General features: G+C 33.2%; 1 protein-coding gene across 3 annotated transcripts; it reads left to right on the top strand.

Annotated features, from left to right (window-relative positions):
* The first annotated feature begins 64 nt into the window (after nucleotides 1–64).
* LOC128211603 (sideroflexin-1-like) lies at nucleotides 65–16,155 on the top strand. Of its 3 annotated transcripts, XR_008257319.1 has the most exons (12): nucleotides 65–156; nucleotides 1,311–1,479; nucleotides 3,978–4,148; nucleotides 5,262–5,360; nucleotides 7,312–7,387; nucleotides 7,742–7,827; nucleotides 8,179–8,306; nucleotides 9,796–9,845; nucleotides 10,292–10,341; nucleotides 11,619–11,666; nucleotides 12,968–15,382; nucleotides 15,429–16,155. XR_008257319.1 is itself a non-coding variant. In XM_052916585.1 (11 exons), the coding sequence occupies exons 2-11, from the start codon at nucleotides 1,319–1,321 to the stop codon at nucleotides 13,062–13,064; spliced, it is 966 nt and encodes a 321-aa protein (XP_052772545.1). In that variant the 5' UTR covers nucleotides 65–156; nucleotides 1,311–1,318; the 3' UTR covers nucleotides 13,065–16,155. The 3 variants fall into 3 exon arrangements, 2 of the variants coding, with proteins under 2 accessions (XP_052772545.1, XP_052772546.1); XM_052916585.1 differs by having other exon boundaries at nucleotides 12,968–16,155; XM_052916586.1 differs by having other exon boundaries at nucleotides 1,298–1,479; nucleotides 12,968–16,155.
* Nucleotides 16,156–16,269: the final 114 nt, after the last annotated feature.

Below are 16,269 nucleotides of genomic sequence, written 5' to 3'. Positions count from 1 at the left end.
AGAATATTATTCGTACTCAGTAGTTTTGAGTAAGTATAATATTTATAGCCAATCAGAAATTAGGCTGAGGTACACACCTCCAAAACAAAAGGTCAAGGACTGCATGTATAGGTCTGAAGAAACCCTAATTTGTGAATTAAACACTGTGATTGAAAGGTAAAATAACATTTGATTAGTAGGACAATTAGTTAAGATCGGCCAAGTGTGCACCTTTTTGTCTGTCACTGTGTTCTGGCGCAATAAGCCCCCTAATCAGCTTAGTTAATTCATTCAGTTAAAGCTGCACTATCATAGATCTATATATACTGTACTGTACCATTTTTACAACTTTTATATTTTTGTTCTACAGGCATCCTTGCTGAAGCAAACGATATGGCCCATCACTGTTTTGGCCCAGATAATCATATTATGTCAAGGCCAAACATTGTGGACCAGCCCAGATAACAGTAACAAGACAGCATGGCATTAAATACCATATGGCCAAGATTGGGCGGACAGTATGGCCCAGATCAAAATAATTATATAACAAAAAACAAACAATCTCATTTAAACAAACAATCTCATTTATGATGGTTTTGAGATCTAGACTTGGTCGTAAGGTCTAGTGAATCTGGCTGTATATAACTTTTAATCCATGTTCTTTGGTCTTCTAAACTGGGCCATATTGTCAATGACATTTAAACTGGGCTGTATATAGTCTGCAAACATCTGGGTCCTATAACTGATGGGCAGTATAGGCCACTTATCATCAAAATTTAAATGAGAACACCAGTATTTTTTGTATGTTTGGAAAGTTGACTATTATTTAAAAACCCTTAAAGCATCATACAGTAAAACTGCAGTTGTTCGACCAGGCGGTGCCTCGATGTAGAAGCTTAGTCCCGAACATTTTTCCTTCTATTTCCATATAAAGTATACAAACTCGGCATCAAAACCTAAATAAATTGAGGAGTCAAGCACAATAGCCGGTCCCAAATACACAAATGATGCACAAAACAGTATGACTCGCTCGAGGTCATTATTTCACACTTTTCCCAAATGCCTGTTCCAAAATAAACAAGCAATTGCTAAGTGTTAAAATTTGTTGTAAGAATTTCAATGACAGTTGAAAGGAAATTTGTAAACATTTGGTTTGACGACCTCAAACATAAAATACAATAAAAGGCAATTCATAATAGACTGGGAAATTGAAACTTGGGTCATTCGTAACATCAGTTCCTTCGAGGTTTTAGCTCGGACCCTGGCGTCTCGAGCGATGGCAGTTTGGCTGTATTTGTTTTTTTTATTTCTTACATAGATCTATTTTCCAGGCTTTCAGATGACTAACACATCTACGAGAATCAACCTTGATGAGCCAAGATATGACCAAAGTACTTTCAGTGGTCGGGCCAAGCATTTCGTTATCACTACAAATCCATTCAATATTTTTGCAACTAGTAAGCAGCTAGATGAAGCTAAATCCATTGTGGAAAGATACAGGTTAGTGAGTCTGTCTAATTATATTTATACTGTAAATGTTCATTTTGTTTGCATAATTGGAGGAATAATTTTTATATTCTGTGACAGTGTCTCTGAAAATGAATTATAGAACCTTAGGCTTTTGTCAGAAATATCATTTTGGTTTGGTTATTTCAGCTCACCTTATTTGAAGAGACTTTAAGTCAGAGTTTTGCCATAGCTTGGGTATCATAGTCTGTTGATGCAACTACGGAGTTATGATAGCCTTACGTACAGAACTGTTTAAACTATTGCTATGAAACCTGTTATCTTTAACAAAGTAAGAGTAGCATGTTCAATCACTCTGGCTGGTATGAGTTAAATGAGTATTAAAGAGAGCTCCGAATTACTCACTTGATAAACACTTTAGTCTGTAGGTAGGACCTTTCCTGAAGACAGGGAATAATTTGAATGAATTTAACTGTAAGATTTACTGTCATATATCAATTATCAAGGGCATGTGTAAAGAGAAATAAACATTTTCCACAAGAAAAATACACAGCAACATTATTTTGTTTTTCAGTTTGTGCCAGCTTCCTTATTTGTTTGTTCAAGTTTAATGGATTTTTATGCCCCCCAAAGGTGGGCATATTAAAATCGCACCATCCTTCTGTCCGTCCATCTGTCCCTGTGTGTGGCTCAATTTTTCGTGTCCGTGCTGTAACTTTTTCTTGTGTAGACAAATTTTAGAATATCTTGCCACATGTGTTTGGCATATATATATAAAGACAATGTGTCGCGTACAAGACCTTTGTTCCTACCTTTAAGGTCAAGGTCACTCTTAGTGGTTAAATACTATTGAATTCTGCATATAATGAAATAGAGCATAGGTGGTTTTTCAGGCTGTATCTTTCTCATGTATGGACAGATTTTAAAATATCTTGCCACATGTGTTCGGCATATAAAGACAATGTGTCGCATACAAGATCTGTGTTCCTACCTTTACGGTCAAGGTCACACTTATTGAAAGTTATTGTTATTAGACAAAAAGTCATCTTCTCCCATGTAGAGTTGTTGTTGGCAAAGTACATGTATGTTAGAACATGTAAGATCACCCACAATAGAACAGACCTCAATTGTTTGGAAAACTTCCGAAAGTTACATTTTTCATAAAGCGTAATTAACACATTTTTTTTTAATGTAAATAAGAAACATTGTGATCTTATCTTTTGTCAGCAGTCTTATATCACTGGTTTGCACACATTTATGCAAAAATGGCTCATTCCAAGACAAAAGATCAAAAAGTTGTCAAAATGGTAGATCTCTTGACATTTTTATTTTTTGTCTCAGAATCAGCTGATTTTGGCAAAAATGCCTTTAATTCAGTCATATAAGATAACTCACTATAGAACAGATCTCAATTGTTAAAATAATTGGCAGAAAACTTCAATTTTCTTAAAGCGTTAGTAACCATATAACACCAGACCATACATATTAAAAACTGCAATCTAAGCCTTCAGATATCACTGGTCTTATGACATTCACGCAAACATTGACTCATTCCTAGACATAAATTAAAAAAAGTTGTCAAAACAATCTGTGAGAGTGCAGCTTAAACTTGTAGGAAATGCATACACCTGCTGAAGAACAGCCGTGTCTACAAGATATTTTTTCTGCTACATGTAATTACCAAATTTTTCAAGGTCACCTTTATCTTTATCACACTAAGCCTTTTCTTTAAAATTGGCATAAGTAGAAGAAGAGCTCTGTTACCAGTATGATAGAGAACTTTTAAGGCCTGATTGTGATACAAAGATAATGCCTTGTGAACGAGTTACTCGCATTGTCTGCATACTTCTCTCGAAAGGTATATAATGTCATTCATGGTATAATGCATGTTCAAGTCACTGTAAGACAGTATGTACATGTATTATTGGAAGGAAATTAGTAAACCTGTCAAAGAACTTGGAGCAGGAAGTTATTTAAGAGCAATGCTATATACTTATAAATATTATTTCCATGTACATGAATTATAAAAAAGGAATCAATCTGTCTTTCAACTTTACGAGACAATTATTGGTCAACATATTGTCTGATTGACCGTGTGCAGTGTCAACTATCTTCTAATGACAACTATAAAGATGCACTCTTACTCCCAAATAAGCTTTTCCAAAATTAGTACAATTGTTTAAATATACCAAAAAGGATGAATAAATGTTGAAAACAATGGTTCTTATGAAGTTCTCTGAGTTTAATTTGAAAAAAGGTTCAGAAAACACTGTATTTCTACCTTATGAGATGATAGTAGATCACACATCACAGTACATCTTTTAGCACTCACCAATCATTTAATATTTGTGTGTTTTTAGCTATTTAATATTCAGTTACAATCTTGTTATCAGTAATTGATATTTTCCATAAATGCATTATTTAGTAAGTAGTTAAAATTTATCACTCAAAATTGATCTTTGTTGTGGGTGTTTATGTATTGATTTTGAATAATGGTGTCACTTTAACACAATATGAATTTCTCCTCACAGGGCTGGTGAGGAATTGCAAGGCATGTCAGAGGATGCAATTTGGGCAGCGAAGAACCTGTATGACTCCGCCTTCCACCCGGACACGAAGGAAAAGATGTTTATACTGGGAAGAATGTCTGCACAGGTTCCTTGTAACATGTCAATCACCGGCTGTATGCTCACATTCTTTAGGTAAGGTTGTGTTGTAAGTTGTGGTATTTACTAGTTATCAAAAAATAAGTAAAAATACCCAAACTCTCACCTCCTTTGTAACTTGATGTTTTTTTTTAAATTTTAAATGTTGAACAAGCATCAATAATTGTTTAGGTCAGGCATGCAAGAATGTTCCATTTTTACTCTGTACAAATGCAGTGGGTTTTTTCACCTTAAATGGGTTTGAAAATTGGCCCTGTTCACAATCCCTAAAGTATATTTTTTCAGTATGTTGGTGTCAGAATTCACAGTCCAAAACAGTCTTATTCTCTTAAAATTATTTAAAGGGGAATTTGCTTTTTTTTATTACTATGGTAAATAGACAATTTTTGGGTATTTTGTAGCTATTTTCACAATTCTAAGGGTTCTGGCCTAATTCAGAAAAAAAGGCGAAAAAACGCTTTAGATGTGAAATGAATGAATCGCCACATGTAATTTTGTCGTACAAATATTGAAATTAGTACAACAGTATCTAGTAACATTGCACAAATTGCAGATGAAAAACTGTATGGAAAATTTGCATTTGATAAATTTTTAGGTTTTTTAACAGTTGTCTTGCAGTTCTAACATATATACGTAATATAAACAATTTTTCTAACATATAAACAATTTTGCTCTGATTTAGATAAAATAAATTGTTGATCATTGAATAAAAGTAATGATATATTTCCAATTTCTTGTAACAGAATAAAGCCCCACCTACACTGTATTGCTATTGTGTATATACATATATGGCAACACTGTTGAGAGGCTGCATGCACAGCTACTGGTCATGGGATTTATTTCCAGCAGATGCATTTAGCAATAATACATTTAGTTTAAATAACCATATATATTTTACAACGATTGTGAAACAAGTTATTACAACATTATATTAATCAATCTCATTGGCCGAATTTTATGTGAGAGTGTTGTCTTGTGTTGTGGGGGAAACCAGAGTACCCGGAGGAAACACACTTGTCTAGCTTGGTGACCACAAACCGAATCAAGCCTGGGTCTCCTAGGTGACAAGGGAATGCCCTAACCACTGCACTATCCAGACAACCTGTAACAAATAATTTGTGCAGTCCATTTCATTCTTTCCACGTTCAGGACTACAAAGGAGGTGGTTTTCTGGCAGTGGTTTAACCAGACATTCAATGCCATTGTGAACTACACCAACCGCAGTGGAGAAACCCCGCTGCCTAACAGGTATCATAGCTGACCTGGCCCCAATTTCTTGAAACTTCTTAAGCTTAATAGGCTTAAGTGGCTTATTTCAATTAGCCAAAATACATACTAATGGATTTTAATAGATAAAAATGGTTCCTTCTAATTAGCATACAGTATGTTCTTATACAATTTATAAAACCTCTTAAAGTAGTAAATATAACGCATATTATATAACAACAAATATAGAGAGTTTAGCTTAATCCTGTTATAAGGGACTTAAGAAGTTTCGAGAAAGTGGGACCTGTAAATATCTGACATGTCTGCAAAACATTGTTCTCAATAAAGGGGTCATTCCTACACCTTAACATGTCAATATCAGTGGTTTGATTAAAAAATGGTGGTCTAAATAATATATGAAAGTCCAGTTGGAATGAATTTATGAATATTTTCATAGAGTTTAATCGGTGAGTGCATGTAGTATTTCCAACAAGGAAGTCAGTACCAGAGGTATTGTTTACTCTTGTTCACTTGAATAAGGAAAAGAAAACTGTTTTCAAACAAGATTGTATATGATTGACAAACTTACGGTAAAACAGTATGAGTCCTGGATCAAAAGTTGGCAGTCTGTGAGCACCACAGTGACCACACTACTGGTTATTTTGAAGACTGATTGGACATTTTTTGGAAGTAATGTAAGTCAGAGCCTCAAAAATCAAGTCAATATTTCAAAGAAAAAATAATTTGATGGCAAATAAATATATACAGTGGAAACTCACTAAACCGGATCTCCACAAAACCGGAATCCTCGGAATACCGGACTTTTTTCAGAGTCCCGGTTTTCCCCTTCTATTTTCAATGTAAAAAAATCCCTACAAAACCGGAACCCCGGACAAAAAAATTCGAGAAAGTTTGTTAGTTGTCAACTGAATTTTACCTCACAAAACCGGACGTTCATTTGTTCAAACATGTCAAAATGATGGTGTGTATTAGGAATTCGCGAATCGCGTGTCACTGTTGGGCCATCACTGTTTTGACAGCCGGTGCGTTGTTAAATATTGCACCTGTGATGTTTTGTTAACTCGATAATCGATAATGATGATTGCGCTGTGGATTGACTGTCGCGCGATAATCAAACGATAATCAAACTTGTGAAAAAAAATAAATTGAACCATTAATTTGTTTGTTGCAGAAAATAAAGAACTAGAAACGGTTATTAAGTAATCATTTTAGAGAGTTGTTTTATCTAAAGACTTCTATGATTGAATCAAATTAGAGTGCGTTAATTAAACTATCAAGCATACTTTACAAGCATTAAATTACGTGTTAATTACGTTAAATTATGTGTTTTAATTTAATTACAGTTTTCAACTTCCCTTTAAAGGTTCACTCAGTTTAAATTTTGAGTAAACTTACTCCGTACATCAAATCCTCACTAAACCGGAATCCTCACTAAACCGGAAATTTTGCCCAGTCCGGACCTTGTCCGGTTTAGTGAGTTTCCACTGTACTTGATTTTTTTTATTAAAGAATAATAGATTGTACTCCAACACTATTTTGGCTGTAGAATATTTTGTCCATAGGAATCTTAACAAAAGGTTTTTATCAACATATTCCATAATAGAATAACTCTTAAAAGGTGTTCAAACATATATGTGTTTTTAAATAACTTTTGATGATATACGGTAAAATAAGATGAGATTGAGATTTGATTTAAATATTTTTGTGATATTGGGGTCTGGTGTCCACCCCTCTTGGGTTTAAATCTATACCACTGGAGTGTTCTTTTTGCCTCTAGGTCAGGTTTCTTTCAAGAAATATTCTACTTGAGTGTAATTCAGATCTGCCATAAGCTGTCTTTACAATCAAGTTTAATAAAAAAAAAGTAAAAAATAAGTTTGCTATAGTACACGTCTTTGGCTAATACTGTAAATTATTGCTTTTTTTCAATACTAACAAAGTGTTTAATATGACTATCTGTGTTGTTCTACAGTCAGCTTGCCCTGTCCTATACGCTGGCCACTGGAGGTGCGGTGGGCACGGCTCTCACCATCAACAAACTGGTCAAAGTACGTATCGCTTCACAAATACTCAAATATGGCCTAATGGTAAAATATGAATTATGATAGCTTCGATATCCAAGAGTCAAATAAGCACCCTAACCATGAGACAATGCAGTGGGGTGGGCTCCCTCCTTTAAGAAAGTTTAAGTCATTGTGGGTAACAGCTAAAAGTTTAAAGAGAGCAAGACAAATCGAGTGGCACAATTATATGTTCGCCACACAGTTTTAATATCGGATAATAACTTTATTTTATCTTGACAGAGGTTCCCATCAATTGTAGCAAGGTTTGTTCCATTCACTGCGGTCGCAGCGGCCAACTGATATTCATGAATGATAACTCTGCCTATTTGACCTTGACAGAGGTTCCCGCCCATTGTAGCAAGGTTTGTTCCGTTCACTGCGGTGGCAGCTGCCAACTGTATCAACATACCTTGTATGAGAAGCAGGTAATTGTAACGTCAAATACTTATATATCTGATCCTTTATTACTTTATTTGCATTTGTTCACAATGTATAGTACTATTACTATCTTCTATTTCAAAATTGTAGAAGAGTTAATTCTTGTAGGCCAATGAGTGAGGTGATCATTTCCAAATTTTAAATCAAATAAATTGACAAATTGATTTATATGGTCGTATTTAAAAGTTACTTTATAGGTGAATAGGTGATAAACTAATAAAATAAAAACTAAACACTTAAATAAGGTAATTAACAGCAAGGGGATGAGGTTGTTTAATTTCAAATTTTAAACTGGTCCATTGATTCATCGCCTTGAGTTATTGCTGATCTCTGTACAGGGAGTTGATTGACGGAATCCCGGTGTTTGATGCCAATGGTAACAGAATTGGTGACTCAAAGCGTGCAGCAGAGTCCGCCATTGCACAGGTCATGTTCTCCCGAATCCTTATGGCTACCCCGGGCATGGGTGAGTATGCACTACATTCAAGTCATAGTTTTATTAAGGCTCATCTGTTTATTCAAAGAGAGGGTAGAGCTGTGATAGCCTTGGAGTTGCTGTCTGCTTGGTTGTCGCCAATAGGTGTCGTTGAGTAACTTTAAACTTGGTCGTTACTCAAAAGCCATTCTAGATTTTACAAATATTATAAAACCTAGTAAACATGTTGTCAGGGACAAAACCTACAGTACAGCCTAAACCTTGTTTAACAAATAAAACAAAAGAAGAACGTTTGTGTTCAAAATGCTTGACTTTTGTTTAATTTTCATATATACGGCTAGAGAAATATTTCTCAGTTCTCTCCCCTGCATGCCTCTGGCTGAAAACTCAAACATATTTCAAACATCAAATGAATGCCTTTATTTTTTTATAAGGTAAAACAACCAAAAACTGTTGACCTTTTCTTTATATTTTAAAAAAAGGATGTAAAGAGTATTTAAAGATTCCATCTTTGGTAATGACACCTAGGATGGTTAACTGCAACCATGTATTATATAAATTTAATTCCTAGCTTGGGTAGTTAAGCTTTTACCAAAAAATAAAAATAAGTTATTGTCATAGCATTGGCATAGTTGTTGGCGGTAATGTGGCTGTAAAACCTTACCCTTGGTCATGACTCATGAAGCATTCCAAATATTGAAATGAAACTTGGTTAAAATGTGGCTAGAGGCACTACACAAATGAACAGCAAGGTCCACAACTCTGGTTTCAATAAATGTTTTGTAATGCTTCTCTGTAGACTGAAAAACCAAGGATAGGCATTGGCTTTCCTTCATGTTACTTTCTTGTTTGCTTTACTAGTAATACTTGCATATCTGCTGTATTAAGATAATTTTGTTAAAACTGTTTTCACATATAGCATTATACAATGTATAGGACGCTAGCATAGATAGGACGCAGGCAAAAAAATGGTAAAAACCCTTAATATATAAGATAGGATGCTGCGGAAAAATGTCAAAATCGGAGCCGTTAAAGTAAAAACAATAAAAAAAAATGTATATAAGGCATATTTCGGTAACTGTCTTGTGTAATTCAGTAATTATCGTCGTATTTCGGTAATTTAGCGTATTTCGATAAGTGCAGTATCCACCATATTTGTTTTGACGATTTATTTTTTGGGATCATAATGCTGTATTGTTGTAAGATTTTGCATACAATTGTTTCTACCGGTAGTCTGAAAATAAGTTGTGGTATTGGATCAGTTGCTTTGGATTAATAATTATTGTTGGCCATAATTTGAAAACCATTAAAGATTTTCACATGGAAATTAGTACACACATGACATCCCCCAGTCATTGAAATTGGACTTTTAGATGAATAAGCCTGATTTCTGGTAGTTCTTGGTTTAAAACAAAACAACAAGTCCTATCTATGCAGGGCTTGCAGACTTGTGCTAATTTCGACCTCCAATCCTCTTGCAGTGCTGTTGTTGAGATTTCATGATTGTTGTTTATTCCAGTGATCCCTCCTGTGATAATGCAGCATTTAGAAACTAAGAAGTTTATGAAGGTAAACAAATAACCAGTCAAAATATTAACCAGACTAATTCATCTGTTGTCTATTATGTAGGTATTGTAGATTTTTTAAAATTTGCGGTTTTTTTGTGTGTGTTTTTTTCAAATCCACCACGTCACAGCTATAAAACCAAGTGAAATATTTGATTTATCAGTGCTTTCCAATGATTGAATTAAGTCACGTAAACTTTATAACTTGCAAAATTGGCTAAAAAGAGGACCTCATGACATAATTTAAATATTAACACCTTGTTGAATGTAGCTGGTTTTCTATCGACTTGTAAATTGAAAACATAACCTACAAACTGAAACAAACTTAAAAGTACAAACTTAAATAGAAGTACTATACAATTTTGCTTATAAGTATTGTTTAATTGATGACTTATCAACATTATTTTGTCTGCAAGTATTGGTGCAAATTCTTTTATTTTTGATTTTCAGGCCAGACCATGGTTGAATGCCCCTCTACAAGTGTCACTTGTAGGATTTGTGTAAGTGTCTTGTTCATTGTTTAAAGAAGTCTTAAAAGTCAATGAAGTTTGAATTGTGATGTTAAATGCCAGGGCCACATTATAAAAGGGGCGGATCTTCAGGAAATGTTTACTATTTCAGTAACTGTTATTTAGTTATCTAGAACTCGGACATTTTTTTCCACATTTAAGCCCACTGCCTTACTTTAGGTTAAGAGCTTTGCTAACTCCTTTCCAGGTTAATGTATTCTGTAATTTTGAAGGATTGAATGTTTAAGAATTGTGTTCTATCGGTGTATGAAAATATTTGGTGAGAGCATGGGTAGTGAAGTTAAAGGAATTTATGCTTTTCTGGCACTAACCAAATGTTTTCATACAGAGATGTGATAATCCATCACAATGCTAAAAAATAATGCTTCAAAGATTAATATTTACATTTCCTAGTCCTTTTTGTAGATAAAACTTGTCATTCATATTGTATAACATGCAAGGAGTTATGACGTCATTGTTTACTTCAATATTGCGCTCTGATTGGATAAGCGCAATATCATTTAACCAATGATATACAACGTTACAAAAATCAGCTATTCTTTTCTACAAATGTATGTTGTCAGTGACACTTCTTTAAGAACAAATACTCAATTGCAGAAGACACTGCTAATTTTTATTAGCAATGAATGTGTTATGTAAATGTAAATATAAGTATTGATCACATTTTTTCTTGCATTTATGCTGTATGAACGCAGTAGTGCAAGTGAGCAAATGAATTTGCTTGCAACTGCGCTCATACATCATAAATGCAAGAATAAAAGCAATCAATCCTTAAATGAATGCAGTATAAATCTGTTTTAACAGCGACATTGTCAATGACCCTTGTTTCATAGACGTTACATACATTTTTTCTGCAATAAAGGCATCGATTGACCAATCACAAACCTCATTTTATATAGATCAGAGGTTTTCCAAAGATGTTGCATTCATAGGAAACTGGAATTGTAAAAATATGCGTTCATCAAACGAAGCCCAATATGAGAGTAAATATAAAGTTTGAATTTTCAAAACATGCAGACTTGACAAATGAAGTTTCGGGTTGTTTCTTTTTAGGTGATATAAACTTTTTTCAAACATTTCAACAATTGCTCATTGTTATTAGCAAGAAGAAAGCCTCGTTGGTTTAACTTTATAAATTTAAGTCATACTTACGCTTGCGATCCCATGAGCTGAAAGACATGTATGTAGTTGCTTGGCAATATGATGATTAATATAATTTCGCTTTTACTTATGTTATTTTATTTCAGTCTGATATTTGCCACACCACTTTGCTGTGCATTATTTCCACAGAAAAGGTAAATATTTGTACCAAAAAGTCTTAACACTATATGTCTTTGTAGAAGTGCATGACCTTCAAGAGTCATAGATTGCTTTTCCGTGCCTCAAATTGTACAGATTGTTGGACCTTCATATTGTTAATCATGAATCAAAATATCAAAAGAATTGAGCGTGTTCAGCTGTAAAGCAATCTATTTGTCACTTTTTTGTTTAAGCACACTGAAGACTTCATTACTTCAGTATAATCCTGTGTACTTGGTTGGTACTCACAGGTTACACACAACCAATTTTATGCAACACTTTTTGTAAAGATTTTTAGTGCTAAAATGATGCAGGGGTCGTCTATTGGAAAATGTATTTTTCTTTCTTCAATATGTTTGATCAAGCATATCTACTACTGATTTTAATAAAGCAAAACTTCAGATGCATGGTATACATTGTACATATAGAAAATACATATAGAAAGACATAATGTATTGTTCATTTCTTAATTTATAATAAAACAACAGCAAATAACTCTCTTGTTTGATAATTGTTTTGCTTAGGGAAAAAAATACCATGTGGTCCTATTTAAATTATGTCTGACATTTACAGTATCATTCCGAGATTAGTTGTCGCTGGTTGAACCTGCCAATGTGCTATATTGTTGTTCAGTCGATCGATTATATCGGCAAAAATCAATCGTGGAGGTCAACATCAATGTCTATTAATTGTTGATAAAAGATCATTCATTGAAAAATATCTGTTTTTGCTGTCTTCATGGTTGTAGACCATTTCTGTCCTATTTCTGTTCTTTAAATTTAGAAACTTCTCACTGAAATGAATTGTCAAATTTAACAGATAAATGAATATGACAAAACAGAGAAGTCAATCAATAGTAATTATAGATTGCTAAGAAACAAGAGTTTATACAAGCATGAAAATCGATCTGCTTTTCTATCAATAATTGATAGTAAAATTTGGTCCAATTTCCATCTCTGATGTGCTGACTACCTGCATTGAATTGCAATACCTGCATTGAACTCCAGCTGCATTCATAAATCTTCAACTTGGTGAAGAAACGTTGTTGTTTTTCTAAGTTTCATAGAAGACTTTTAATGTTTTAACCAAAAATATGAATAAAAGAAAGGATAAGATTAAAAAAAACTAAATCTGGTGAAAAAATGAAATTAGACTTATCCTTTTTTAAAAATTGCTCGAAGTTAACAGTTTTTTTCACTAAGAAGCTTTATGAATATGGCCGGAGGGAGCTGTGTACTTCGAAGCATTAAAATAGATTTACGTAATCATGTAATGTATGCATTGTATTTTGTTTCAGCTCCCTGTCGGTCAGTAAGTTGGAACATGATCTGCAGGAGAAAGTCAAGACTCTGCCTCACTCAGTGGACCGCGTTTACTTCAACAAAGGCTTATAATGATCTTGGTTTTCTAGGAGCTTGATCTGCATTTCATCATTGCCAGTTGTTTCAGGGTTTTTGGCTTGATGACATTGTGATTATGGTCTTTATAAATCAAGATAATACTTACTTACAATCTGACAGAATGGACCTTTGATGACTGCATGGACACTTTTTAATAAAGAATTATTTAGATATCTAAATGCATTGAGAAAGATTTTGTTCACGTCCATGTTATTATGTTGCTTAGGAAACTGTCATATTTTAGAGTCTGAACAGACCTTAAATCATATTAAAAGTGATCAAACTTTTATTAAAGATGCAATCTTACTCCCAAATAAGATTTACCACAATTAATAGTATTGATTTAATATTCCAAAAAAAGATGAATAAATGTTGAAAACAATGGTTCTTATAAAGGATACCACTTTTAATTTGAGAGAAATGAGCATAAAACACGGTATTTCTACCTATGAAACTATAGTAGACCACAGTAAATCTCTTAGCATTCACCAATCATTTTAACACTTTCTGCTATTAAATACATGGTTACAATCTTGTTATCAGTAATTAATTTTTTCCATAAAAATTAAATGCATTATTCAGTAAGTAGTTAAAGGCTTATCTGTCAAAATTGATGTTTGTTATACATATCTATGTATTGATTTTGAATAAGAGTGTCACTTTAAGTATTTGAGTTTGCAGTGGACACATGTTAAAATATGCTAGTCATAAAAGGTGTATGTACATTTTTTCTATTTTATTGTACACCGCTGTTTTGTGTCTCAGCCATCCAGATATACATTTTCAGCTTGTCTGTAGTTGATTTTACGAAAAATGTTTAAGTATTGTCATAGCCTTAGTGATATTGATGCGCAAAATCTAACATATTCCATTAATTCAAGATATCCACATGAAACTTATGGCAATACACATGTTGGGAGCCTTTACAATACACATACATGTACTGCTATATGTAGCAAGGCCCATAATTTCTGCTTTGAAAGTTGTCGAGTTATTCCCCTTTGCTGAGATGAACAGTTCAGTGTTGAAAACCTATTACTCTTCTCTTGTTAAGTATGTGTAAGTTAATTTTGTAGTAGTCATGAAAGAACGGGCTGGAGCCTTAAGCTTAAAGAGATCAAAGTTAGAACTGTGTCTTGTTATGAGACGTTTTTAGCTTGTTGTTTTTTCCAGAGATAATATGCCCATGAAGCAAAGCCCTCAGCTCTGGCTTTAATCATTCTTAAATTGTGTTTGTTAAAACAGACAAGTGTTGGCCCCCGCTCTGCAGTGCTATTGTTTTTGAATTTGCCTATGAATTTGTTTCATACATACAATTCAGATTAATTGTTTGTTTCATACATACAATTCAGATTAATTGTTTGTTTCATACATACAATTCAGATTAATTGATAATGTTCCATTTATTTTTTTCTTCCAGTAATATCTGTGAGCAATTTTGCTTCAATGTAGAATGGACATGCAGCACTGGCAGTGCACCAATTATGAATCAATTATCTTTGAAGGTTTTCACTAACAATTATAAATTTTTTTTAAATTGAATATTCTTTTAAAGAGGTATTAAATTTTGTAATGAAACATTTAATTATAAACTTAGAAGAGGCTCTTATTTTATTTCTGATTTATACGGTGAAAGGTTTTTACATACTATACCAGTAATGTATACATTGTATTGGGAGCAATACTTTATGTACCGGTAAGCACATTTCATTCCGTTCTCTTGTTTTAAAAATAATTTGCAAAAATTATTTAAATTTGACCATGTTTGATGTATGGTGGGGCTGCAGTAGGTGTGTTCTGTGTTTCTCATTTACCTTTTGTCTTTTGATTAGACCAATAAGGTAAGAATGCCACAGTTCAATACAATCTACACTTTATATTCTTCAAGATGGTATAATCAGACTAATGTAATCATATTCAAGGTACTGGCCATTGTTTGTGATGGCATTTTATATTATATATAAAAACTGTGACAAGTAGATATTGGTCTTATAAAATAAATGACGTAAGCCAAAAAATATGATGCTATGTAGTTAGTGTAACATATTTAGAACACACTAAGAGGCTGTTATATTATTATATTGAACCCAATGATTCAAAATGGAAAGCAAGATACCAAGGTTACATATAACCAAATGTATGACAGCTTGTGACAACAAAAAGAATGAAAATCTTTGCCAATGGGGTGAAGAGGATGAAGGTCAAGTATATGATCAAGGTTATGTATGGAGTGAAATGGGTTGAAGGTCAAATATATCTGATTAAGGTTATTTATGGGGTGAAATAGGTTGCAGGTCAAGTGTATGATCAAGGTCATTTATGGAGTGAACTGGGTTAAAGGCCAACTATACAATCAAGGTCATTTATGGAGTGAAATGGGTTAAAGGTCAACTATACAATCAAGGATATTTATGGGGTGAAATGGGTTAAAGGTCAACTATCAAGGTTATTTATGGAGTTAAATGGGAAGAATATATGATCAAGGTTATTTATGCTTATTTTTATGTAAAACATGCATGGACTATTTCAAAGATTAACTATAAGACCTATTTTTACTTATCACAGATCATATAATGTGCATTGTTGGTGACTATGTATACAAGTGTGATGTGACCAAATAGAAGTTGTTTATGACTTTATTATTAAAAGTTGTTTGATATTATTTTGAATAGCATAATTTTTGTGATCTGATTCATTGGGTACAGTGAAATTCTAATGATTGTGCATTATAACAGAAATTCAGCTTTTTAAATGGTTGTCAACATAGTAAAACAATGAAAGCTACACAGCGTAATTTTTCTGTTAATAATCACAGACATTTGATTCATTTTACGTGTCTGTCTAAAATGTAAAGTTGCATAATTTTATATAACATAAAGCCTATATTATATAAATTATGTTATATATTATATGCATTCTATGGCATCATTTGTGGTGTTTATCTTACATGTCCCCACAATAATATTCTATCACATTTTGACAATGAGTCAAGATGTCTGTGTTAATAATATACACAGCATAATAAGCAGCACCACGATCATGAATATGTTGTTGTTACTTGAACAAATAAATCTGGACTAACATACATTGTTTTGTTCTATTAAACTTCAGTTCAGGCTCAATTAAGATTGGAAAACACCTATGTTGCCATGTACAAAATCAGTTGCTTTTATTTATTTTTTATTCTCAGATAATTGTT

This window comes from Mya arenaria, chromosome 12, assembly GCF_026914265.1.
Source record: "Mya arenaria isolate MELC-2E11 chromosome 12, ASM2691426v1".
NCBI lineage: Eukaryota > Metazoa > Mollusca > Bivalvia > Myida > Myidae > Mya > Mya arenaria.
Note: the sequence above shows the minus strand (reverse complement) of the source record. Positions and strands in the feature narration are given on the sequence as shown.

Excerpts from the sequence above, each read along its gene's own strand:
- LOC128211603 (XM_052916585.1), top strand. The coding sequence starts at position 1,319 with ATGACTAACACATCTACGAGAATCAACCTTGATGAGCCAAGATATGAC. Across the intron at positions 7,828-8,178 it reads ATACCTTGTATGAGAAGCAG|GGAGTTGATTGACGGAATCC; the intron begins GTAATTGTAACG and ends ATCTCTGTACAG. Across the intron at positions 10,342-11,618 it reads GTGTCACTTGTAGGATTTGT|TCTGATATTTGCCACACCAC; the intron begins GTAAGTGTCTTG and ends ATTTTATTTCAG.